Source organism: Vulpes lagopus, chromosome 16 (assembly GCF_018345385.1).
Source record: "Vulpes lagopus strain Blue_001 chromosome 16, ASM1834538v1, whole genome shotgun sequence".
In the NCBI taxonomy this organism is placed as follows: Eukaryota; Metazoa; Chordata; class Mammalia; order Carnivora; family Canidae; genus Vulpes; species Vulpes lagopus.
Genome location: NC_054839.1, coordinates 45,259,884 through 45,286,950, shown reverse-complemented (window position 1 = coordinate 45,286,950; position 27,067 = coordinate 45,259,884). Strand labels below are relative to the sequence as shown.

At 37.3% G+C, this 27,067-nt stretch overlaps 1 protein-coding gene across 8 annotated transcripts in view; it reads left to right on the top strand.

The window, feature by feature from the left end:
- The window catches only part of TDRD3 (tudor domain containing 3), a 162,108-nt gene extending 142,281 nt beyond the window's left edge, over nt 1–19,827 (top strand). For 6 of the 8 annotated variants that reach the window (XM_041730866.1, XM_041730862.1, XM_041730860.1 and 3 more), the window contains 2 exons: nt 14,721–14,846; nt 19,579–19,827. In XM_041730866.1, coding sequence (XP_041586800.1) covers nt 14,721–14,846; nt 19,579–19,651 — 199 coding nt within the window. In that variant the 3' untranslated portion in view covers nt 19,652–19,827. Of the gene's footprint in view, nt 1–10,654; nt 10,747–14,720; nt 14,847–19,578 lie in introns of those variants that run through there. The other 2 variants (XM_041730863.1, XM_041730861.1) reach the window with 1 other exon arrangement.
- Nucleotides 19,828–27,067: the final 7,240 nt, after the last annotated feature.

Sequence of the window (27,067 nt, the reverse complement as noted above, 5' to 3'; positions counted from 1 at the left end):
CCAATGTTTAGAAAGCTGTGATAGTTACTAAATTGTTCGATTAGAGAACAAAATAAGGTAGGAAATTAAAAAAAAAAAAAAAAACTTAAATCTCATGAGACCTCATCTATCTGTTGACCTATCTATTACTGACTCATTCATGGAGAGAGATTTTCCTAACACTATTAAATGAGGAATTTTTTTTTCAATGCTCTTCTAAATTTTTTCTTAACACTTATAAAGAGTTGTTCCCTACTAGCTATAAAACAAAATCCAAATAAGAAATTAGGTAATCCTGTTAAGAACATATGCTCTTCATGATCATAGAGTTAATTTATCAATTATCATGGAATGCTCTTATTCTGGCATTGAAGAAGATAACTCTTAATGGACATACCACACGACAGTATTGATAAAGTTTCTAAAAGGGTCTAAACAACATTTGGTCTCTCACTGAGACCAGAGACAGCTTAGAAAAATAGTCTGTCTGAAAGTTTATGCTTCTGAATGTGATAACACTGAAACAAACAGAGAAGCATAATACTATGAGGTTTATCAAATTATGAAATTAGGGAATATCTCTTGTTTAAAATGTATTATATAGTTATCAATTCTTAGGTAAAGTTAGAACATTTACAATTAAGTATACAACAGAATTATTTGTGTTAATCTAAGCTTCTGAGGATAAATATCTTGGAACATGTAATAGTTTGTATTGGTACATTTTACTGCTTTGTTATACTTTCCTTCTCAGTAGTCATGTTCTCTGGGGAGTTAATACTCCTTATCTGTAGATAGCAAGATGGGGAACGTTAACTCAAATGAATTTTACAAAGACAATTACTATATTTGGGAAGCTGGTAAGATTTGCCCCAGTAAAGAAGATTGCTTCTGGGTTTCTTTCTTCATTGGAAGAAAAATGAACATGTTGCTAATTGTGACTGGATTTCTTAGCCTCTTTTTATATTATATCGGTTATTAACACCAATAACTGTAAGAATCACTTTGGAAATGTAAAGTGCCTCCTAAAGGCTCATTTAGCATTGTGTGTTAGGTTTTCAGCCTCTCAAAATCACTAGGATAATATAGTCAAATTGCTCGACTCAAAGCAGTGGAAGAAAAACTGTTTATGCTTTATGTGGCATTATAAAGAATAGAACTTTACACTTGTGAAGTAGTAATAATAGTGCACTTTATTGAACACTTAATTTTGCAGCCAACATTAGTCTAAGCTCTTTACTTCCATTAATTCATTTAAAGTATAGTAGCTGTTTATGGAGAGTGTAGCCATCTCAGGGCTGTTTGTTCCCTCAGTTGAGTCCTTCAGAGTAGATAACATTATGGATAATTTGTGTTTTACAATAAGAATGGTAGCACCCAAATGTTATTATATCTACTTTATTAATTTCCTGATGTGTTTAAAATGCAAGTGAGGTGGAAAGCACTTGATTTTGATCTATTTATATAAATCTCGAAGAGGTTTCACATGATCAATCTAATTCTCTCTGTCAGCCTCTGCATCCACTGGGATGTGCTGAGAGACCAACATAACCTGGGCAAGATATATAACCTTTGTTAACCTCACTTTTGTTTTCTCTTCTGAAAAATAGTAATAAAAAATATGCAATTTGATAGGGTCATTGAAAAGATCATAGTAGCTGCTCAGTAAACATTTTGTTCAGTCACTAAATAATTGAAATGCTTGGCAGATAGGTCCTTAATTACTGTTGGCACCACTTCTTTAGTTTTCCTTCAGAGCTTTGGAAAGAGCAGCTTCCGTTATTGTCCATCTCTTCAAAGTAATGTTTGTTGGCCCCGGACTGCAACATCAGCAGTTGCTGATTGGAACTTTCAAATCAAGAGTTGGGTATCCATCCCAAATTATCTCTCTTACAGGGAAATCCAAACTGCTTCTTTGCACCATCCTTTTCTTTAAATTAATTCCTTTTTCTTTTATATTTCCTTTTAAAACTTTCTTTTCTATTATAATGTTGCTAGTATAATGAACTTCTCTATTAGGATTCTTAAAATGCAGGCGTAAAATAAAAATCCATAAATCTTTTTAAGTAAGTGAGTTTTTCCCACAAAATGAAAGAGCTGTGTTCCTTCAAGCTAATAGTATTGCCTGCAAAGTTATAAAAATTTCCATCACTTTCTTTATGCAAAACCATTTTTCTTCACACTTTTGAAGTACTGTTTGTAGCAGCCTTCATAAATTGGTGACTTCCGTCCTAGCTCTGACACAAAGCTGTTCAGCCCACCCTGCTGTCAGCGTACCTGCTGCTTGACATTGACAGGACTCTTGTCGAAACCAGGGATTGCATAAATTAGTGTTTAACCCTGGACGGGCTTTTCTCCTCATTTTGATTCAGCTTTTAAAAGACTGTCATGTTCTTATTCATAGATAATGAAAGTGGAATTTGACTACCATCATACACTTTAGAACTTTCAGGGTTTATAAACTGTTAAGAATATCCTAAACTTTCCTAGTCTTACTTTTCAACAAGCCTTAATTATCCTCAGTTTTACAAATTCCTGTACAATAATGACATCATCACTGATTGTCTACTGTCCTTTTTTTCTAGTCCAGAGGATCTACTTGCCTTAGTTTTGTTTTTTGTTTTTGTTAAGATTTTATTTATTTATTCATGAAAGACACAGAGAGAGAGAGGCAGAGGCACAGGCAGAGGGAGAAGCAGGATCACGCCCTGGGTTGAAGGTGGCGCTAAACCGCTAAGCCACTGGGGCTGCCCTGTTTTCGTTTTTTAATAAGCAGCTTACGTTGTGGTGGGGAGGGATGAGGTAGAGGAGAGAAGAAAAGAGTTTTAAGTTGCATAAGGGAGTATATTTTAAGTAATCTTATGGCTGAATTTAGAATTTTTAAAAAGTTAGTTGTTTCACCTTAATACTTTTCAGAAAAGTACATATTAAATGTTTGAAAAACCTAAGAAAATCTTTTGACTGTAATACTTCCTAGCTTGTCATTGTTCCACTGTGGCTCTATGGAACAGAGAGGAATAGCGTCATTCTTGTACAAGGAAAACAAAACACATATTTAATAGAAACAAACATTTATTATGTTCTCCCTTTGTGTAAGATAATAAGCAAATTACTCTCAAAAGTATATTATCAGTTTCCCTAGCCTGCCTTGAACATCTAAGACAGGGTTCCTCAATTTCAGTAAACCTAGATAGTATTATGGGAAATTATAATATGTTTAATAGACTCAATTAAATTGGGTGACATATATGGTCTGATTTTCCTTTACCTGAGTTGACAGAGATAAGTTCTCTCCCTTATTATTCTTGGAGAAAATCTTTGTGATGCCTTTCTCTTTCTTCAACCATCAAAAATGACTGAGAGGGTCTCCTAAACTCGGAAAGAGAATGATTTTTTTTTTTTTAAAGAAAAAGCTAACTCCTCATATACTGAACATTTTGAAATCTCAACATGAGGAAAAGAAATCTATAAATTTAAGCATACTGAGAGTAATTTACATTTCGATAACACCAAGATGATATGTTATTTCTCTACTAAGTATTGAGGTAAAGGGGAAGAAATGGTTGAGAATGTGAAGATTAGAATCCTTCTCTTTAGAACTTGATTATAATTGGAACACTCACACACAGGTACCTTGTATAATGACCTGCATTAATTGGTGTAATATCTACAAGAACCCTATGAAATAATTTTTGTGTTCCCATTTTATCCACAAGGAAGATTACAAATACTAGCTTCAGAGTCATGAAGTAACTTGTCTACAGTCATTGAGCTAGTAAGTCACAGAGCTGATATTTAAGTTTTGGACTCATTGACACCACAGTACGTGATTTTACATTTTACCTGTAAATGAAGATTAATGATACCAAACTACTTCAGGATTTTCATGGGAGTTTAATGAAATTGTGTATATAAAAATATTCAGCATTGCAGTAAGCTTGTGCTCAGTATGTGGTATACTTTTTTGATTAAGGTATCTTTCAAACATTTAGCTCATTCAATTTTAATTCTCATGAATTTAGAGAATTTTAAATGGATGAAGACGTATGTGGGTAGAAGTATCAGCTTATATTTCTGAGGAGGCTAGGCAGTATTTCACATAGGGCAGGGAAAAAATCAACCTATTCCTTTCACCTACTATTCTGTTGCTAAGAGAGTTTAACCTCATACCGAGACCCCCTTTTCATCTTCTAAATTCCCTCAAATCTAGTTTCAATATTAAACTAATATTTTATTTTTTTTAATAATTTATTTTTTTATTGATGTTCAATTTGCCAACATACAGAATAACACCCAGTGCTCATCCCATCAAGTGCCCCCCTCAGTACCCGTCACCCATTCACCCCCATCCCCCGCCCTCCTCCCCTTCCACCACCCCTATTAAACTAATATTTTAGCCATCTATTTAGGTCTTACCCTTTTAGATGATAGTCCTCTAGTTTTCAGTATGCAAAAAATAAATAAAATAACTTGTCAGAAAAACTGACTTAATATTATAGTTACTCAGAGTATACCAGTGATAAATCTGTGCCAAAATAATATCTTTCATTAGTGTATGGATTTCAACTGTACTTAAATTTGAGATTTTGATTGGGGAAATAATTATTTCAAATACAGAATGACATAGACCTAGGAGTAGGTTGTAAGGATTTTGCTTGATGACAAGCGCAATATGAACAAGCAGTGATTGAGCAGCTGCTAAAAACATTAAAACAAGGTTAGATTACATTAATAGATTTATTTTTTTAATATTTATTTATTCCTGAGAGACACAGAGAGAAGCAGAGACTAGACAGAGGGAGAAGCAGGTTCCTCACAGGGAGCCCGATGTGGGACTCGGTCCCTGGACCAGGATCATGCCCTGAGCCAAAGGCAGAGGCTCAACCACTGAGCCAGTCAGGTGTCCCAGATTACATTTATAGATTTATATAGAGTTTGCTTATCATGGGAAATAATAGTATTATGTTCCAAGCAGACCCTACTTGAAATATTGTTCTGAAAACTAGGTTACATGGAAGAGTAAATATTAAAATACATAAAGGAACAAAACGATCAAGATGATGGGAGATTCTGGAAATAATGGTATTTGACAAGTGATTCCAGGAGCTGAGTCTTTGGATTCTAGAAAATAGACGAAAGAGAGATATAATGCTTTTTTTAAAGTAGCTTAAAATCTTTCATATGGCAAAAGAAACAGGCTCAATGAGAAAATGTAAGTGGAAATGTAGATTTGTCCTTTCTTGTGCAGGACAGAGGTGGAGTTGGCTGCTAGAGGAAGCCTGAGTTCCAACAGAGTTCTCTGAGGGGGTAGGTGGTTCTTGTACTGCAGACATCAGATCACTGACTCCTGGACTACTTCACATTTCTAAAACTGGCTTTGTTAGCTAGCCTGTTAATTGATTAGGGTTTCTAAATATCTGTTAACATTATGTTTCACTAAAGAGAAATATTTTTAGTACGTTATGCAGACTTTGTTATTATGGGTTTTTAGGTGTGAATGGAATTCAAATGCAAAAATGATGTTCACCACATTGGGTGCTATCTGCTTTAAGATTTAAATGTTTAACTCTTTTCCTTTTAGTCTTATTTTCCTTTACTTTCACTAAAGGGGTGAAAACATCAGCAATGATTTTGTTTCTGTGTTATTAGGCATGACTATCTTTTTCTTATAGTTATATCAAGCATGTCAAGTCACATGTCCCATCCCCACTCCAACCCTTCGTGCTTTTTAAAGAGCTGACCTATATTTTATCAATTTGACATGGAGATTTTTTTCTATCTTTGTTTCTTAAATCTGTATTACAGGTCACTGTAGCATGCCTTAACTATTTGTCTCAGGTGGTCAGTTACATAATGTGCATCAGGCTGACTTTTAGAGTAAGAAGTGGTCTGGCATGATGGTGCAGTAATTATTACTTTCAGAGAAAGAATGAGTTAACCTATCTTAAATTATGTTATATTAGCCTGCCCATTTAAGATGTAAAAATGATATAAATTATGAGAAGTGAAATGATTAACCACTTGTGATTAGTGCTCATATGTCTTAACCATAAAATATTCTAAAACATATTTCTTCATTTAGCATATTTGAGAAAGCAGTTGCTTTTGCAAAGATAATTAGTGGGCATTGACCTGAAAACATAGTAACAGGGATAGATAGGCATTTTCTGTTATTAATCATTTTGCTGTACTTCCACTTTTTAAATAGTGTTTCTAACTGGTCCCTTTTTATAGCATTTACCAAAATTTCAAGGATATAATCTAAAGGCAAGATAGATATTCAAAGAGGCTGATCATGTTAACTTATTTTTGGCTTCCTCTTAAAATATTCAGATTTTATGCAAATAGTGTCTATAACTTTTGATTGATTTAAAAAATGCTTCTTTGCTAATTTCCTCCCCTTTTTTGGTTCTATTTGCCCTTTTTCTCTATAATTGAACAAAAATACTTCCTCTCAAAGAAATAAAACCAGGGGTAACAACAGAGTGATTTAGAATATTAAAGTACTGGTTTTAGTGTATAGATAATTTTTTTTAATTACCATAGAAATAAGAGGAAAGCAGATGGCAAGAATCTTTCTCCTTGCACTGACTCTTTCATTTGTTTTCAGTGGCTCTTCCACTTTCCTTATCTGTCCAAAGCAATTTGAGGAGTACTCTAGCAACAAACTTCCTGAATTTTAGCAAAGTCTGTGATTCTAGGTAGTTTAACAAAGTGGGCCATGTATATTATATTGCCAAAGAGTTACTTACTTTAGAATAATAGGCAGTTTAAAGGCTTATTTGATAAACGCTTCTCAGGTATTACTTCATATGGTTCCCCATGTAAACCTATGAGTTCATTACTGTTTTCTGTGTAAGAAAATTGAGACCAAGAGAAATTGAGTAACATGCCTAGAAGTGGTGGAGTCTAAACTCAGACTCAGATCTGACCAAAGAGACTGAGGGCTCAAATACCAATGTATCTCTCAAGGAAATCTTTGAGTAGATTGGCATATCTGGAAACAGGATGTGCTCCCTGCCTTGATTTCTGGGCAACCTTAGAATCTATTTAACCTTTAGCTAAAACAGCCAATGAGTTTGAGAGAGGTATACATTCTTATGACGTTCCTTGGACTTTACTATAGTATTTCAAAAAAGATTATGACCAGTAAATGATGTTTATGCTAGGACAGAGGCCTCAGGGCAGAGGCCATACCATTTACTTAAAATGATCTTAAGCTAACCATTAGAAAAAATTAAAACTATCTGAAACAAAATATGTAAATATATACTATGTGATGCTATGGAAAGAATTTTGGAACAAACAGTCCAGGGCTCTTATTCAGGCATAGCCACTTACATAACTTTGTGTAAATTACCCTGAGCCTTAATTTCTTCATATGTAGAATGATGTGCTTAAGTAATTCAAAACATCGTTGGAAGGATTAAATGAGATATAATACAAAATGCCAAACACATAGTGGAATAAACATTCATTCCCTTTTTCTGTATTCCAAGTTGTAAGCAAACTCAGGTGTGTTTTTGCATAAGAGACAATCTGTATTTTTATCATTTGCAATTTGTTAAGGGTAACATGTTTACTAGTCTCTTTTTCATATTCTTGTGGTAAAAATAAGGAAGAAGTGTAGTTCAATTTCCTTGAGTGCCTAAGCTGCCAAAAATAGCTTGTTTACTCTGTTTTGAAGAGTGGATGGTGTTAATGATATTAGGGGAAGGACTGTGATGAATAGTACTGTGTTTGCTTTGCTGTCAATTAAACAAACATCCAGCATTCTTCTATGTTCAAGTTAAGTTGTCACTCAGGCTTTGCATTGGTTGGCAGAGCATAGAGTAGAATCCTTGAACTAGGTATTCACATGATTTCCTAGTATCTTCCAGAATCATCAACAGTTTCAATTTTTTTATAGATTTTTTATTTTTTTAAAGATTTTTTATTTATTTGTTCATAGAGACACAGAAAGAAAGAGAGAGAGAGGCAGAGACACAGGCAGAGGAAGAAGCAGGCTCCATGCAGGGAGCCTGATGTGGGACTTGATCCTGGGTCTCCAGGATCACACCCTGGGCTGCAGGCAGCGCTAAACCGCTGTGCCACCGGGGCTGCCCAATAGTTTCAATTTTTATGTAACTCTAGAAAATGTAGTTTTTTCTGAAAGGAGAAAATCAGAACCATATTGAAATGTCTCCTGAAATCCTGCATGATACAGGAATGAAAACATTGTATTCTATCAGCCATACATTTTAGGATAGTTGTTTAGTAATTAGATTTTTTTTTTTTTTGGTCTTGAATCATTGTTTTTCTTTTCTGCTATAAAATATGTTGATATAAATATTTAAATAAAATATTCTAGGACATGGTACATATTAAAGAGATGATCTTAGATCCACTGATTATAATTCCCCATTATATTTTATTCTCAAATGGTATTTTATTCAAAGTTTCAAAGACAAGGAAATTAGTCTATCATAAAATTTACTTATTTTGGTTATACATAATGACTTTCTCTTATGTTAATGAAACCTGAGATTTTTTTCCCACTTAGGTATGGAAGGTGAGTTTTTTTTTTTATCAAGTGAGACATTTAGTTCATAGAAGTCAAAAGAAGGGTTTAGATTTTCTCTGTGATAGAAAGTAAAAGTGAAAAGGCCTCTGAACTCAGTCAGAGGCCTACGTTCTGGTTCCTATTCTTCCATCAGCTTACTTTCTTGTATTAATCAAGTCAGTCAATCCAGCTAGTTCCTAGTGTACAGCAGAGGTTGAAATGGGGGGGAGGGGTTAATTTTTGTAGTTTAGGGAGTTACAGAGCTGGAGGGACTGAGGAAGAGCAAGTCAAGGTGATACTGCTTGCATACACTCACTCTAACCTAGGCCCACCTATTTTATATTGAAACTCTATATAAAATTTCATATGAAAGAAGAACATTTACCCAAAATACAAATAATAATATTCTTTAAAAATTTAATCTGCTCAATCAGGTTATCTCCAATTTCCCCTTCCAGTTTTGAAATCTGTTATAACTGTATTCCTCACCCTCATTACTTGGAAGCAAGGTGAAGGGCAGACAGGACTATGAATCAGAAGACCTCTGTTTTAGCTCAGGTGGTGGTACTACTTACTTGAGCAAATAATAGTTTCTTAGTTATTTGGATTACTCTTCATTACAGAAACTTCCTGTTTTACAGTTTGTGGTTCCAGGCTACCACAAGCCTGGTTTACTTTGTCATAGAGCTATAAATATTCATTTGGAGCATATTTTTTAAGATAAATTGGTAAAGTTCAGTGTTGATCATAATACATGATTCTTTTGGGCACAGATTTTATCCATAAACTTCACAGAAAATAAAAGCCAATCCAGCTTTTGCTTTCAACTTTAAGTTACTCCAATATAGTAGGATATTAGTATAATTTATCTAAAATAGATTACTTAAGAATATTTTAAGTTCTACTTTTAGGGTCCATTATGTGATTTTTTTGTTTTTGTTTTTGGATGGGACAGAGTTACTTTATTTCGCTGTTTGGACTGAAACATAAAATCAAAGGTCAAAGTTTTTCAGTGAGGACAAAGAGGAAATGTTATGAATATCCAAGGTATAATCAAAATTAAGTACAGCCTAGAACCAATTCAGAAAGCTCAATAAACTTCAAAGTGGTTTTCACACATTAATTAATTCTCATGGCATCCCAAGGATGAAAGAAACTTAATTGTCATATCCTAGTTACTGATAACCACAGAAAGAAGAATCTGAATGGATTGAAAATGTGCCAATTTAAATAAGGCAGGTCAAGAAATATTTCATCAAATACTAAGGACCTACCATATCACCAGCACTCTACAAGGCACAAAGTATCCCACTGACATGGCCTATTTTACTGCCTGTTTTTTGTTTTTTGGTTTTTTTTTTTTTAACAGACTTTGGTGGGTTTTTTTAGAGCAGTTTTAGATTCCTCTGAAAGGAGGGTACAGAGACTTCTCATATGCTACCTGCCCTGCCTCACATGTAGCCCCCACATTACCAACATCCCTGCCAGAGCAATGCATTTGCTGTCATTGATAAATCTACGTTGACACCTTATTGCCCGGAGTCCATAGCTTACATTAGGATTCAGCAGGTTTGGGCAAATGTGTAATAACACATATTTACCGTAATAGTATCATAACAGAATGGTTTCACTGCCCTAAAAATTCCCTCTGCTCTGCCTCTTCATCCTTCTGTTCCCCATAACCTTGGGCAACCACTAATCTTTTCATTACCTCCGTATTTTCCCCTTTATTATATGATGTTTTGGGAAAGAAGTTTGTCTTTCACTTTGGCCTAGGTGTTGTATTAAAATTAGTTTATATTTCTATAAACTGACTACACAAGCTCACCAGGCAGGTAAAAGGTAGCCTGAAAATTCAGAGTGAGTAGCTAATCTGTGAGTCACTGAAGGAGATAACTACTCGTGAGTATTTCATTGTTCAAAATATCCTAAATGTCAAGGCCCAGTGTTGAGAGGACATGATATACATTTCATATGCTTGATCATGTATTTTTATAACTACAAACTGTTAGAAGGAACTGACTAGAAGAAACATTACTAGATTATGCACAAAATAGCTATTAAAGGACGTATCACAATATTAAGTTTTTTCTAAGTTCTTTTTTTTTTTTTTTTTTTTTTTTTTTTGTGAAGAGAATGGCCATCCCTGCTTCCTACTCTCAGCAACCGAATAATCTCTGATTGTCTCCTCAGAGTTACAGCTGTGGGAAAATCCTGAAGAAATGGTAATTTAAGACAAGATAATATGAATGTGTCACTGGCACAGAGGAAAATGTAGCATTGTGGACAAATAGAGGCCCCCGCCCCCAGCAAAAGTTCCATAGAGATTTGGGTCAGCGTTTAAGGCCTTAGAGGCAGAGGCAGAAGAAATGTTCCAAAGGAAAAAGTGGAAGGGTGGCAAACCCAAACTTCTTGAATTTCAGAATTATTTTCCAATCTACCCTGGCACTTCAGAGTAGGAGGTTTATCCTCCTTACTCGGGGCCCTGTTAGCATTAGGACTGGATAATTCTTTGTTGCCTGGGCTTTTTTTTTTTTTTTAAAGAGAGATTTCATTTCTGTTTATATATTCATGAGAGACAGGGGGAGAGAGAGAGAGAGAGAGAGAGAGAGGCAGAGGCAGAGACACAGGCAGAGGGAGAAGCAGGCTCCGTACAGGGAACCCGACGTGGGACTCGATCCTGGGACTCGAGGATCACGCGCTGGGCTCAAGGCAGATGGCTTAACAGCTGAGCCACCCAGGTGTCCCGTTGCCTGGGGTGTCCCGTTGCCGTTGTTGATGCTTAGCAGCATCCCTGGTCTCCACCCCTTAGATGTAGCAATTCCCCCACTCCCTGTCCCCTCAGTTTGTAACAGTCAAAAATATCTCTAGACCCACGAGATGCCAATAGCACCCCTCAGATGTGTCTCCAGACAATGGGTAATGTCTCTTAGGGGGTAAAATCACCCCCAGTTGAGAACCACCGATCTAGCACTTTCCTTAAAATACTGGTTTGTATGCTTAATTGCACTTCACCTTGAAGAATAGAGAACCCAGCTTCTATTTAAATGTTACATATCTTTTACTGAGGTATGCTCCAGGTTCCAAGTGACTGATTTACAATGAGCTTTTGTACCACAGCTCATTTATAAATGAGGAAGTATGTATTTGTGTTCTCGCTCCAGGTATAGTACGCTAATGAGACAATGAAGGGGATACACAGAAAAGATATTGTGACCCGTCAGATGTGTTTTATAGATGAAGTTGTACATCTCCTTTTTACATTGGTGCTGGGACTTTTTTGTTTTCTTCAAAATATTTCATTCATGCTTGATGTCACAATGATTATTGCATTTTGTATCATCTCATTAAAAGGAGCAATACGCTAGTAAGTATTGGTATGAAAAGATGGTGCATAAATATTCAAATATTAGTTATTTAGTATTTTTGAACCAGGTTTAGGTGGACAAAAATTTGAGTCCCAATAACTAGTTCTGAATCTCAAATGTTGGGTGAAGATAATATGGATCAGTTTCATTTTATGAAAGTTATCACAAGTTTTTTAAAGACTCTTACCTGAGAGTCAGAAACAAAATGGCCCTGGTCTGTACTCTTCCTTGAATAAGCTCTGTGACATGGGAAAGTGAGCTCACCTCTCAGGGCTTAGAGATTCCTCATCTGTCAGGTCTAAGGCAAGGGACAGACCATATGGCCTTCCAGGACTATGCCAGCTCAAACACAGTGTCAGATTTTTAAAAATATGTTCATGAACTATAAAATTAATAATTTTTTTTTTAGTTTTAAATCCGTTACAGAGTAGCAATACATAAAGGAAGGAGATAAGTTAGAAGGAAGAACCAGGTATAAATGTCATTCGTTCAAAGATGACTCCAAATATACTCACCTATTAAGTTGAGCTGTGTATTATATAAAATGGAAAGGTACTCCTTCAGTGCTAAAAATTACTAGCTGTGGACTATAGGAAGTAGTTTCTGTGGGTGACCAGGTTTGCCCTCAAGTATTCTGCAAGAGGAATATTTAAAAGTTAAAAAAGCAAGATTGTGCCTTTGACAATAACTGAAAACCAAGCTGTCAGAACCATTTTTATTTTTTGCTTCTACTTTGTATAAAAAGATTGTGAAGACATCAAATAATGTGAAAGAAATCTCATGGTCAGTCATCTTTATAAAACTATTTAATTGGCTCTGGCTGGTATAGTCTGTGAATCTTTTAAACACAGTAGAGACAGCTTTTCAAATAGCTATGTCATATTATATAAATCCAGCTCACTCTCTCAGCAAATGTAGTTTCCTACCTTTAACAGTGTTTTTTTTATTGATAAAGTATAGATTTTTAGATGTCCTCTGACCAGTGCTGCAGCTGGGTGTGAAGAAAAAAAATTTTTGATTCTAATTCCTGAAATACTTACTTCATCTACTACAGTAGCGAATATGTTTTCATTCTTCTTAGTTAATATGCAAAGCTTCAAATGTTGTCATATGTCATAAAATTAAATAGCTCCTTTTCAAATTTAGCTATAATATTTGACAGTCATCATTCAGAACAGTGACCAGAATAGTAAAAAATAATTCTCTCCTTTCCCGAACACTTTTTAATTTTTCTTACTGCATTTAATTGCTTTACTAAATTATAGACATAATATCTGACACTTCTAACCATTTTGAGATTGGTTATTAATGAAAGGGGCATAGAGAAAGGAGAGCTAATCTGGAAGTTTGTCTCTAAAATGCAGTTATTGAGTGGTGTCAATATATGGTCAAATTTCTCCATTCTCTTATTTAAGTGATGATGGCCCCTTAAGGATGTCATTAATTTGGGGCTGTTGGTTTATTTCTTTGACATGCAGACTGAGATGTAAAGATTTAAGCAGTTGCATTTGAATCGAAACCCAGGTTTGCCTTAGAAGTATCAGGGCAAAGTCACAAAGTTTTCCTGGGCTTCAGTGTCCTTTGTATAAAATTGAAATAATGATTCTTTCTTACAAATACCTTGGAGGATGCCTAATAATGAGAGTTATGTTCGTGCTAAATATTAAATATCATTTCTAAATGATAGGGTTTGATCAAATTATCTTAGCATCTTTCTGCTTCTCTCAGGTAAAATTGCAGTAGTTGGATCTGTAAAATTTGAAGAATAGAACTCAGTCCTTTATAACTTCTTATGTTATTAATAGGGTTAAAGGAAAGCAATCTTTTGGGAAAGACCCAGAGATAATGTGAGGAGGAGGAAGAAGAGGGATACATTTTCAAAATGATGCAAATTATTGTGCTCTGATAATTCAGTTGGAATTTAAACCCTACTTTTGAAATAGATGCTGTTTCTTTCATAAACAAAACTGAGAGCCAATTTTTTTCTGTCTTTAAAAGGGAACATACTTCATAGCTGCATTAATTTCAAAATACTAAAATAACAGGGTGGCAGCACTCAGTAAGAAACCAGTGTGGCTTTGGCTACATTTCTGTTGCTTCTAAGTTCTTTTCAAATATTATAATTAACTGTATTCTTTCTGCTGTTTAATCTGCTTATCCTAATTTTCCATGCTATTCCTCAAGCTGATAGATGTATCCCCTCAGTAAGAAAGAAAATGAGAAGAAAATAGTTTGTGTCTTACTGTGCCGATTGCTATGTCTTGCATGAAGCTTTCTTTATATGTAAATTGTATTTCCTCCTCATTCCAATCCATTATTTTTTCCTGTCTCTAGATGTAAGGTTCTTAACGATGTTGGAGATTTCATCAGATGAGGACAGACAGCTGGTGAACGTTCTCTGGCTCTTCAACCCCTTTTCCGTATCTTACCAAAATCCCTTTCCATGACAAATACCTAGAAATATTTAGAAGTCCAAATATTCAGGAAAATTTTTGTTATAATGCTTGCTTTTTTGTGATTTCACCCCCTTGTGTCAAGTCATTTGGTGAGATAATCATGCTATTATGTGGAAATAGTTTCCTTTTCTTGAATTAAATTTGATTCTAATCTTACCACTGTCAAGTTCATTCTTCTGTTATCAAGGACCAAAAGAGTTTTAACAATGTCCCCCCTTTTTTTTCCTTCCCCTTGCTTCCCTCTGTTATAAAAGTTGACAGATGTGAATCCCAGGGCAGCTTAAGAGGCATATCAAAATCGGCACCATAAAGTATTTAACTTAGGAAACTTGTAGCTATTCTGAACGTGTTTAAATCACTACTCTTTACAAATAGGAGGAAGAAGGCACCTATGACCAAACGCTTGAGTTCCGTAGAGGAGGTGATGGCCAGCCAAGAAGATCCACTCGGCCCACCCAGCAGTTTTACCAACCTCCCCGGGCCCGGAACTAATATGAGAAGGTAAAATAGGCATTGTGAGATGGTTTCCGTATAAAGAACAATGCTATTTACGTTGAATATGTGGGTCCAATTGTTAATATTTTGTAATAATATAATAGAAAAAAACGGATGTTTCACACCTTTCAATTATAAAGTATGTAAGATTATACCATAGTTACAAGCTACTTTTCCACCAAGCCTTTCCCCACAAATGCTACCTGTAATGCCCTTTTTTCTCTGTACCCACGCTCTTCTATGGGAGGTGATACCAATCAGTAAAATGTCTTTAACTTTGAAAGCAGGAAGAAAATAAAAGGAAACAAAGGATAATCACCAACTTGTATAATTGAGTTTTTTATTGTTTAATTAATTCCGATCCTTTTTAGAAAGAGGAAATGTTTCATATTATATTTTCAGGAGTTGGGTGAAGATAATGTGATTGCTTACAGAGATGGGGTTTGGGGGCCCTATGCTATCGATCCAGAAACTTTCATCTTAGAGTTTCAGAGAGTTGCTCTCTGAAAATCATTTTCAATAGGAAGGATGAGAAATATAACGAAGAAGTCAGGATATTATGAGACCAATCTAAAGCATCTCATTTTGATCAACAAAGACCTTCTTTTTTTAATGTTATTAGGAGGAAATACTTTTGTCATCTTTAGTAACGTTTCTATTTTTTCATTATGTCCGGACTTTTGAATATTTTCAGAGTTTTCCAGTTACAGCTTTTGTTATATATTACTATAAAGACTATGAGAGTATTTTAGACCTAAATATTTCTTTTTTTCTGAGTCTCTTCTCAGTAGCAAGACAATTGAGAATTTTTAAGAAACTGTTCTCAATTTCTCATTTCAGCTATTCATTTTGCAAAGGCTGTTATCCATATTGTATTTTCCCCCTACTAAGTGACCCTCTCAATTTTTCAAACCAGCTGTTAAGTTTTTAGTGCTTGGAATGCAGCTAGTCTGAATTGAGATGTGCTATAACTGAAAAATACATATCAGATTTTAAAGACTTAGGTAAAAAAAATAAAATATCAGTAATTTGTATTATGTATTGAAATAAGAATATTTCTGATCAGTTGGATTAAATATGTTATTAAAGTTAATTTCCCCATTTGTATTTTTTTTTAAGTGACTAATGGAAAATTTAAAATTGCCCATGTGTCTCCCATTGTATTTGTGCTGGGCAGCACTGTCCCGGAGTCTTAGATGTCCTTCGGTTTTCCCCAAACTCCTTCACTGGTTGCAAATTAGCTCTGCCATCCTAAGTGAAGGAATGTTTTCTACTATGTTCTAGTCCTTAGCTCCTTATGTAGCAGCCTGCCAGGAGTGGAGGTCTCATGTTAACTCGACTTCCGTTTTACCTGAGCCGGCCAGCGTTGCATCTTCTTCATCTCATCAACTGGCTTTTCTTTGTGCTTAATACAAGGCTATCATGTAAACAGACGTGACCTACTGTCCACAGTACTATAGAAGGACTACTTCACGACTTTGGGCATTTTTCTGTGGTCAGCAAGCACTGACCAAAGCAGAATCAAAGTACATGTAGGGACCTTCACAACTTTCCATTGTGCCAGACTGAACGCTCACTTTTAACATATATTCAGCATGCTTACAATTAAATCACTCTCAGGGCGAATGAAAACTGAAAATTCCCTCTTAGCTTTCCAAGCATGTCTAAATTGGTTAATCAAGGTTTTAAAATAAGGGGGAAGGTTCTCAGCTCCCTGATTGCTATAGGGCAGTGTTTGCCTAACAGGAGATGCAGGACTAGGACTTGTCCGTGATATCGTGAGGCTGCAGAAGAGAAGCCGTATAGGGCCTGAAGTAGAGGCGAGTTGGGGAGCGGGAAGTAAGGCTGCAGCCTGAAGGCTGGAACTACATCCTCTCCACCCTTTGGTTTTTCTTCCATACGTTTTCTAGATTAGGCTTCCATGGAAAATTTCCTCTGAAAAAGAATGTACTGCTTCAAGTAAATCAGAAACCATAGCTCCGTGGTAATTGTAGTTCATCAATATCTAATACCACAATGCAGGCTGCCCCCAATCAGCTGAAACATCACAACATTAGTGGTTTTCTGTTTTCTCTGAGTTAAAACATCCCATTTTTCCCAGATGCTTGCTTCAAATTGTACTGTTGATGGGAGAGATGTGTGACAGAGATGTTGGATTCCTGACATTGATAAGAAGATTAATTTTGCTGCACTGCATGGGGGATAAATGGTGGGGGGGGGCAGTCTTGTGATGTTATCACTAAGGAAACCCCTCCCTGCAAAATTTACTCTGAAAAATAAATAAGTAAAACACATATGCTCTTGGTTGAAAAAAAATTTTTGATTTTTATTCAAACATCAAAAATTATGAAGTAGAATTCTTTTTTTTAATATACTGCCTTTGAATGAGAGGTTCACCAGTATTAAGAATTACTCTTCTTGTTCTTGTCACACAACCAATGTTATTTTCTTCTTGAGAGAAAAGATATTTTTGTTTCCTCATTACTGGTTTCCATTAATTCAAGTGTTAAAAAAAGAAGATATCCATTGTAGCCTGCCATTTGACTTCCAGCAAATATAAGTATGAATTCTAATATATGCTGAAATTTTTTGTAGGTTTTGTTATCTAAAATTATTCAAGATAGTAAGAAACACTTAAGGCACTTTTATTCTCACTTAAAAACTGTAATTTCATAGTCATACTTTTTTTTTTTATAATGTTTTGGGTACTTTGCTAGGTGATGAATGACACATAGTACCTGTTCAGTCAGTGTTTATTAAATAAGTATATTTTCATAAAGTTCTTGGTGTGTAATTTACACATTCTTTGATTGTCCTAAAAAGTTTTCTTTACAAGCCCTCTATCCCACCACCACCTCCCCACATGCACGTACATACGTCACCCGAAGTGGAGAAGGAGTTGGATTCTATTTGGTCTTGGTACTAAGCATATCATCAGTGACTAGCAAAAGCAAGAGATACCTGGGAGTCCAAGCTAGGTGTCGGGGAGCAATGTGGGGAAATAGGACCCAGTATGAGACTTGAGGAGAGAGGGCCCAAACTCCAAACTTTTAGTTCCTGCACTTGTCATAATTGTCCCAGATAACTCAGAAATATGTGTAGCTATGGACAGAGGAATTATACATAGTTCTTTAATCAGTGAAACTGACCCAAATTGCATGCATTTGAAGAGGTTTCTGACATGATTGGAGTCCTGGGAACCAGATCCCAACTAGTAGGGGCAGCCGTCGGGAATCAATTTGAAGCTTCATTGTCAGGGTAGGGTAGAGATGTCTGAGGAAATTCTAAAGGCCAAGGAACACTTAAAGAAGGGAAGAAGCCGAGGTCACAGCAAGTAGCTTCCAGTGGCAACAGTAGCATATGTGAACCCAAACAGTAGATGTTTAACATAGTTACTGGTGGTGACACAAGAGTGCGGCTTTAGCTGCATTAAGAGTTTGGTGTGTTTGGTGGCCATAAACTTCTGAATGAGAGTAATATGATCAAAATTAAGCTTAGGCTATATTGCTGCCGTATGTAGAGTGGATTACAGCCCCAGGAGGGAAGGACACTAAGAATGTATTGCTGTAGCCCAGTTGAGGAGTCCTGCTGTGAAAAGAGAAGTAGGAGGCCTGTGTGGGAAGACTCTGTGAGACACATCAGCATGAAGCCCCCTGGGGCCACCAAAGTTACGACTCAACGGGGAAAGCAGTTTAATAAATGTTGAGTCGCTTTGAATATTCCGTTCTAGTTTCTTATTTGTCGAGAGACCCATCTTCACAATTTCACATATCAATGTGAAACCTTGAAACCAAGAGCCACGCATAGACTACTATATAAATGTCATGACTTTATTTCTAAAATCCAGGTTTTGACACCATTTTCAGCTAGTAAAAGATACTTTTTTAAATGTCTTTTTTTAAAAAAAAAAAAACAACAATCTGGTCGAGCGTCCCTTTGTAAAACTTTTCAAATCAAGGTCAGAGAAATGATTGCTATAAAGATAGCTGTCACAGAACCCCCTGGTGCCAGCAGGATAGGCATTATGTGAGGATAACAGTACCCAGAGCTCCTCACTTTCCTAGCAGGGGACTATTTACTTCTGAAGACATATGAGCTGTTTATATGCAGCCCAGGGCACTCTGCTGGGCCCTGCCAAGCATTCGTTCATGCATGCAGCTGGAACACGACTATGGCAGACAGGCTTCTCTCCCCTTCTCTTAGCTCTTTCTGTTGTCACCATTCAAGGTGGTTCAACTAGAGTGATGCCCGGTAAAGGTTGGGAGCAGACAGGAGCGGGTAATAGGCTTACATAAATTACCATGCAGACTAAACTGGTCCAAAAGTGTTCAAAGGGGAAATGGAGGTAGGTAGGATGGGGAGAAGCAGCCCACTGGCAGACTGCAGCTTTTCCAGGTCATCCTGTGTTAAATACCGTGTAGTTAATTCAAATTCCTGAAGTTGACGTGCCAGCAATAATGAGGCTCACAATGACAGAGATGTACTCTTAAGAATTTCTAGAAGACAAATTACTTTGAAAGATTTGCTTTAAAAAAAAAAAGATTTGCTTTTTGTTTATATATTGATTTATAGAAATTATGTTTATAATTAGACAGCAGTGTCCACTTGATTATACTTGAGATCTATTAATATTTATTACCAATGCTTACATTCACATATGTTTCAGCAGAAGTGTATCATGACTACAGAAAAGCCAATTTGAGGATTCAATCTCACTTTCCTCTTCTCTTTTAAATAGAGTCTTTGTGAAGAAAGGAGCCATTGACTGGTCAAAACCTGTTGATAGACTTCCTACTTTCCCTCCAGAATAAGGTGCAGCCGTGATGAATATTACTATTGGAGAATCGAAAAGCAGATTTTAGAGGGGAGAAAAATCCAACTGATGCGAAGAATGGGAAAAAAAAATACTAAGTTAAGTAAAGCAAGTACCTTTTACCAGTGAAAGAGAATTTTTTCTTCTGCCATCAATAAAACCAATGCGCTGTTATATACATTGTTTTACTGTATGTTTTATTTGCTGAACAGTATCTTTCTTGTTGGTCTGGTGTTAACCCCATAGTATAGAATAGAACAGCAGTCCCAGGATACTGAAGTCCTCCCCACCACTATTATCAGAGAATAAACTGACTGACACAGCTGGCCACGTTTCCTGCAAAAACAACCTGCAACTGGATAGCAGTTCTTAGTAAGGTGAGAGCTGCTAAGTACGATAGGAAAACATATTTAATGTTTGAATATACTGTTTTTAGCATTCTGCTAGCTTTTTCAAGTGTAATCCAATCCAAAACCAGGCATTCCCTTCCTTTTAAAATTTGCAATGGATCTTTCAAGATGTATCTGGTTGCTGATAATGGAAAACCCAACTCAAACCGGCTTAAAACACTAAAGGGAATTAACTGGCTCACTGAACTACCAGAAGCTCAGTGGGTTTCAGCTGATTTAATTCAGTAACTCAGAGTTGTCACAAAAGACCCTGATTCTTTGCATCTTTCATTTCTGCTGTCTCTGGCATCAGCTGCCCCATGGGATCATGAGACGGCTTCAACTCCCAGAGCTATTGAGTCCAGGGATGGGCTTGTGGTCACTTCTAGAAGTGCACTCAGAAGAGAAAAGAAGCCTTTCCCCTGAGGCCGCGTTTACTCACAGTCTGTGCTGCTTTTCTGCCTACGAACCAGTGACTTCAGCAAGGGTCTGTGGATTGATTAGTTTAGGCCTGACCCAAGTGCCCCGACATTACCAGTGGGGGTGGAAGCATGTTTCGAGGCAGAAGATATGTGTCTACAAGCCCAGATACTTGCCTAAAGGAGAGGGAGACCAGGATGCCCATTACAGAGAAGGAATATGTCTGAACTACAAACTTTGGGTAACACGGCAAAGACAGTCTTCCCATAGTCTTAGTTCTGCGAAGTCAGAAGAACAGTTAAAAAAGAAAGAATAGAGGGAAGGAGAGGGAGGAAAGAAAGAAGGAAGGAAGAAGAGAACAGAACCTTCTGGCCAAAGTAATTGACAGAATGTCATACTTTGAAGGAGAGGGCTTCAGGCTCTCTCTCAGGACCTGTGAATTGTACATTTTCTTTACTAACCCACAGTTGATTGTTTCTACATCGTAACAAGTGAAAGGATACAGGTGAAAATGCATGGCCAGCAGCGTTGAGTTTTTCACATTTTGTTTTTTGTCCTTTACCGTTGCTGTGCAACATAATCAACTAGGAAGGGGATGGCTTGGGCATGGTGGTTTTAAAAAGATCTCCAAGTAAGCTAACGTGTCTCCTGGGTTGAGAACCGGAGGAAGGCTCGTCATAGTTTTGATGAATTTGACAGCTGATAGGTCAATGAGGGAAGAAGCAGAAGAGCTCAGATGAAGGTCCTGGTTCTCCACGCTTCTTGTTCACCTGATGGAAACAGCAAAACCTAGCAATACCCACTGTTACCCAGAATAGACTCAGTGGATGGCACCAGTGTTGACTGCTGGTTACCTGATAGCACAACAGTCCCTAAGAACAGTTCTGACTGATAATATGTGCTAGTTGTGATTTGACCTGAAGATCTCAAGAAAAGTTCGAGTTGGGCAGCAAGTGGACCAGGCGAGCTGTCCTCCTGATTGCTGGTGGCAGCTGGAGCACCCAGGGGAAGGCGCCCATTTCTGACAGAGCAAGATACACTGGGCCAGCTATCCCAAAAGCTAAGCTTCTCTGGAATTTTGTGTTATTAAAGGCAACTGCGGGCCCGGGTGCGAGGATGGGGTGTGTAATAATAAAATAATCATTACCCTTTGCGAGGTTTCCCGAGGCGCCAGCACTGGGTCAAGCACTTCTCGTTCATTGCCTTTTGTAATCTTCACAACAACTCTATGAGGAACGCATTTCTATCTCCATTCTGCAGCTCAAGTAGCTCCTTCCGAGAGGTGACCTCACTCACCCGGGGCCCCAAAGTGCAAGTGTTAGAGCAGACAGTGGACAAGTACCCCCACGGGAGGCTCTTAGAAGTCTGCGTTAGGAGACTGCCTTTTCCCTCTTTTCCCCCCTTATTGTCTGTTTTGGTTTTGGTTTGGTTTGCATTGTGGATGTATTTCTGTCGTGTTAAGTAGCCCTTTAGGCATGCTTACAGTTTGATAATTACGGTAAAGGATGCTGTTCAGCTCTGGCTTTTCCTCCCAGTTCTGTGGCCCAAAGCTTCTCTCCCCCTCCTAACCCTCCCTCTCCCTTCTTCTGGTTCTCCCTCTTGTCTCAAACCCTTCTTTCCCTTTGACTTTCTATATCCATATTCTTAGCTCCAATTCTTTTTTTCCTCCTTTCAAAGAAAAAAAATGATTTTAATGTCAGTTCAAAAATTAATGTTTCTGTATTTGTTCGGCAAATAGTTCCTGAGTACTGACAGTGTCTTGGGCACATGTCCGCAAGACCGACATGATCTCCAGTCTCATGGTGCTCATGGTCTAACTCCCTTTCCTTTTATCAGTTTGCTTTGCTATCTGCATATCATCCTTTTCACATTCTCTTTATTATAAACTTCATCTCTTAAATGTTTTTCATTGACTTTTATTTTTGTTAAACTTCTAAAAATTACTCATTTATAATTTTAACGTTTTATGTTCTGTATTATTTTTTTAATAATGTTTTTAATTTTAAAATAGTTTTCCCCCTCTGGCCTGTGGGTATTAATATTCTGGGGAAAAAAAAAAAGTCTTCAAAGTTTGGGGAAGCACCTGAGGCTGCCTCCAGACTTCTAGCACTTCTCCGGTTGGACCTGACACCTGACATGAGGGCTGGGTCAGTACTGCTAACTGTGTCTTCCCCACCCTTGCCCCTTTCACTTATTAAAATACTGTGGAAACAAGTATCGGCTAATAAATGAAGAAAACAAGGAGTCGGTAGGCTTTGAGAAAATTTCTAAGGCCTTCTTTAAAGCAGAACATGAAATTTTGTCATCTATTTTGGCCTTGAGCCCCCTCTCATCTTCTTTTCTTTCCCTCCCATCATCTCCCTATTTCTTCCTTTCTCCCTCTCCCTTTCATTTCCTTTCTCCCTAATTACACTTCGAGCTTTTTAGGACTAACACTATGGGGAGGCTGTCTCTGTCCTATTAAAGAGTGTGTAATTTACTTGACTTTCCAGGCTGAGGTCATATGGGTCACACCCCCAGCCTCATATTTTTTTTCTAGTGTTTCTATGGTTGGCCTTTCTTTGTGATTCGCTAATACACCGTCCCTAACCTGGTGTGTGGCTCAGCAGACTGCAAGGAGTAACCACACAGAATAAAGGAGAAGAATGCCTGATGGTGCTAGGAGAGGTGTTCCCACTGTTACTAGCACTTACCCTGACTAACAAGATCTTGTCCTATGTGTGAGCAACTTAGAGTGTCAGTGCATAGCTTAGAGAAACCTGTCATAGGCCCCGTCGTTTGTCCCTTTTGGGGGTAGCTATTTTATGCAGTTTTTCAAAAGTAAAATGTGCCAGATTGTCTACCATTTTGGTCTATCTCGCATTCCAGGAATACTTCCTGAGGTGAAATGCTGCAGATAAAAAATTCATTTAGACAGTATGTTTGCATAAAGAAAAAGACAAGGCCACAGACATCAAAAATGGTTTAATAGAAATAGGAAAGAGAACAGGGCTAGCTCAGTTGTTTTAACTACAGCAGGAAAATGTTGAGTTTGGTATCATATACTTTACATACATGAGAAGGAGAAAGTACAGTTGAGAGGGTGTTCAGCCAGAGGAATAGATTCCACATATGGCTGAGAGAGGCCCTCGCTGAGGCTGAGGTAACCCAGGGCTCTCTGTTGCTCCATGCCAGGGAACATCTAGCAGAGGGGTGAGGGGAAGCTCAGGGCTGGATGACAGCAGGCAGGACGTCCCACAAGACCCACAGGATCCAACACTAGGAGAAATGCAGGGCACAGGGTGCAGGCTTGGTGGCTCATGCACAAGAGCTCAATCCTCTAGGTTCCCCTTTTGTCAGGTTTGCCAACAAGTGTGGGCAGAGGGCCTGGCACATTACTTAAAAGAAAACAGGGCCACCATGAACTGCTTCAGTAAAAGAGGCCCCTGAAAGGGATATTTGGACCCCCATGCTAGAAGCACAGCTAACTGATAACTGTTTCCAAATTTGAGGAATGACAGGGTTGATAAAGAGACACATTTGGCGAACGTTTATTTTCCTCTCATTTATTTTCTGTCCTTTGAGAACACAGGCATGAAACGCACCAATAGCACAGTGCCTGCTACAAAAGACCTGGGACCCCTCTGGGCTACAGAAATCCCAAGAAAAGCTGGCTTTGCTACCTGGTGAATATGGGGCTTAAAAAGGTGCTTACAATAACTATTGGAGATCCTGCTCACAAGAGGGTGAAACTGTCTCCCTTGACAAAGCCTAGTGGGTGCCAGGAACACAGTGATCAAAGGGGAACTGGAAAGTCAAAATAAGGATTTTATATAAACAAAAGAGCTCTTGGAGAAATAGCTGAAAACAAAGACCAGACTCTTTCAGCTCTCATTCTCTAAGAGAGGAGGCCATCTGCATAAAGCAGAATTCTTGCCCCCACCCAGGATGTAGAAATCCTAGCATTATCACCACCTATGGTGAGAGTTTGAGGGTGGTCTCGGCACTGGATGGATTATTCTGGCACATGGTAACTCCTTTCTCTTTTCTTTGCTAATTTTTCCATCTGCCTTCTTTCCAGATAGCAAAGTTTATGACCATGGTTAGACTGATAATGTAGGTTAAAATCTCAAGACAATGCTTGCTAGTGCTGTCAGGTGCACATTATATAATCCAGGGTAGTGAACATTGTAACTTGAGAGAACTATAATGACATCATATTTTGTTTCATATTAGGATGGCCTTAACTGAAGTAATATAACAGTTCAATTCCAAGAATGCTTTAAGAGACTAACTGCTCATCTTGTGGGGTCTGGGTAGAGTTGGTTGATTGGTTGGTTTTTAATAAATTTAGAACAGCTGTAGTTAGGAAAAATACCCTCAAAAAAGGGCAGACTGGACTTTTTTTTTTATGTTGATTAGTTGGAGGAGTACAGAAATATCCATAATTATCACAGGCTAAGTTCTTTGGAGTTTTATAGGAAAAGAACAAAGCTTAGAGGGATGTGGTGACATATTCTGAGTGGCAAGCTCTTGCCTGTTTGTCATTAAAGAAAGGCAATTTTGTTAAAGTTCAAGAGTTAGAGGCCTTCTTTGGGTCAGGATAGAGAAACTGAGGATGGATTTACCTTCCAGGCTAAAATGCTTAAAGAACTAGACAAAATATGTGAGACACTGAAACTCAAGACGTTGGACACAAGGCAACAAGGTACAGTGAGTCTTGACAGATGGAAAGCAACCAGGTGAGCCCTGCAATTGTTCCAGATTGCTCCCTGGAGCAAGTTTCAAGACCACAGTGTAGGGAGGGGAAACCCAGGCAGTACCTATTCTCTGTGAGTTGAGAGATGGAGGAGGGAGTTGAGGAAAGACAAGGTAGGTAGATTACGCAGTGCAGAATATCACAGAAATGGCTCATAGACCTAAAACTATAGAACATCTGGGAGAAAATATAGGAAATCTTTATGACTTTGCATTTAGACAGAATTGTAAACTCTAGAACACCAAAAACATGATCCATGAAAGAACAATTGATAAACAGTACTTAATCAAATTAAGAACTTCTGCGTTTCAAAGACATTGTTAAGAGAATGAAAAGAAAAGACACAGACTTGGAAAAAAAATATTTTCAAACCACATATCCAATAAAGGACTTCTATATAGAATGAATAAAGAATTCTCAAAACCCAGTAAGAAAACAACCCAATAAAAAATGGGCCAAAGACTCAAACATACAGTTGACCAAAGAAGATATACAGATGACAAGTAAGCACATGAAAAGATACTCAACATCAAGGAAATGCAAACTAAAATCATAATGAGTTAACTACTACACACATATAAATATGACCAAAATTGAAAAGTCTCACTAGACCAAGATGTGGAGGAACTTGAACTCTCATACACCACTGGTAAGAATGTAAAATGGTACCGTTTGGGTAACAGTTTGGCAGATTCTTAAAAAATATCTATTATATTACCCAGTCATTTTACTCCTAGTAATTTACCCATGCTAATGAAGGCATATGTTCATACTTAGACTTGTACATGAATGTTCATAGTGTATTTAAAGTAGCCCCAAACTGGAAACAACCCAATGTCTATTAACATGTAAGGGAACAAAATTTGTTATCCCAAAATGTTTTCTTTGGCATGTGGATTATTGTAGGCTGATTATTTTTAAGAAACAGAAGATAGGAAGAATCTTTGACCTTCTCACTAACTGTTTCAAAGAATTTAGTTAGAGGACCTGCTCCAGGAAGGACCCAAACCCCAGTCCCCCTAGCTCCAGATAGCATAAAAGTCTCAATTGCTTGACTGCCTGTGGGTTTGGGTCTGGGATTTCAAAGGGAAGGGAGACAGTTTATGGATAGGAAAATGAAAAAGACTAAATGTTAATCTGTCTCATGTCAGTTTAATTCTTAGACCACTCAATAGGATTTTGAAGGGTAGAGCAAAAGTTTTCCTCCCCAACAAACATGTGAGGGCATTAACCAATTGTAGTATATCTATAAATGAAACACTACTTAGCAATAAAAAGAAATAAAAAGCATCAACATGTATATATTTCAAAACAATTATGCTGAGTGAAAGAGGCTAGATCCTTCTCCGCTTCCTGAGAGAAAGAGAATGAGAGACCAAACATACTGTATGATAACATTTGTAGAAAACTATAGAAAATGCAAAGTGATCCATAGTGACAGAAAGCAGATGGATGAGTGTTCGCTGAGGCTGGGAGGAGTAGTGGGGAGTAGGGGGAGGGAGGAATTACCAAAGGGCATGTAGAAGCTTTCTGGGGCAATGGATGTGTTCATTCCCTTGATTGTGGTGATGGTTTCACGAGTATGTATTTTTTGTCAAAATTTATCAAATTAATCTAGTTATGTTCACTTTTCTGTATTCCAATTATACCTCAATAAAAACAGTTGTGAACCCAATGTGAGTATTTTTTTGCTCCTTACCTAACTCACTGAAATAATACTGGACGTTACGGCTACATTCAGTGAAACACTCCTAACTTTTCACTCTTCACTGGGTTGTACTAACAATATGTTGACAGTCATAATTGTCTCTGTTAAGAAATATTTAATGTAAAAGTATTAATTCTTTGTGATGACTTTAGGAACTCT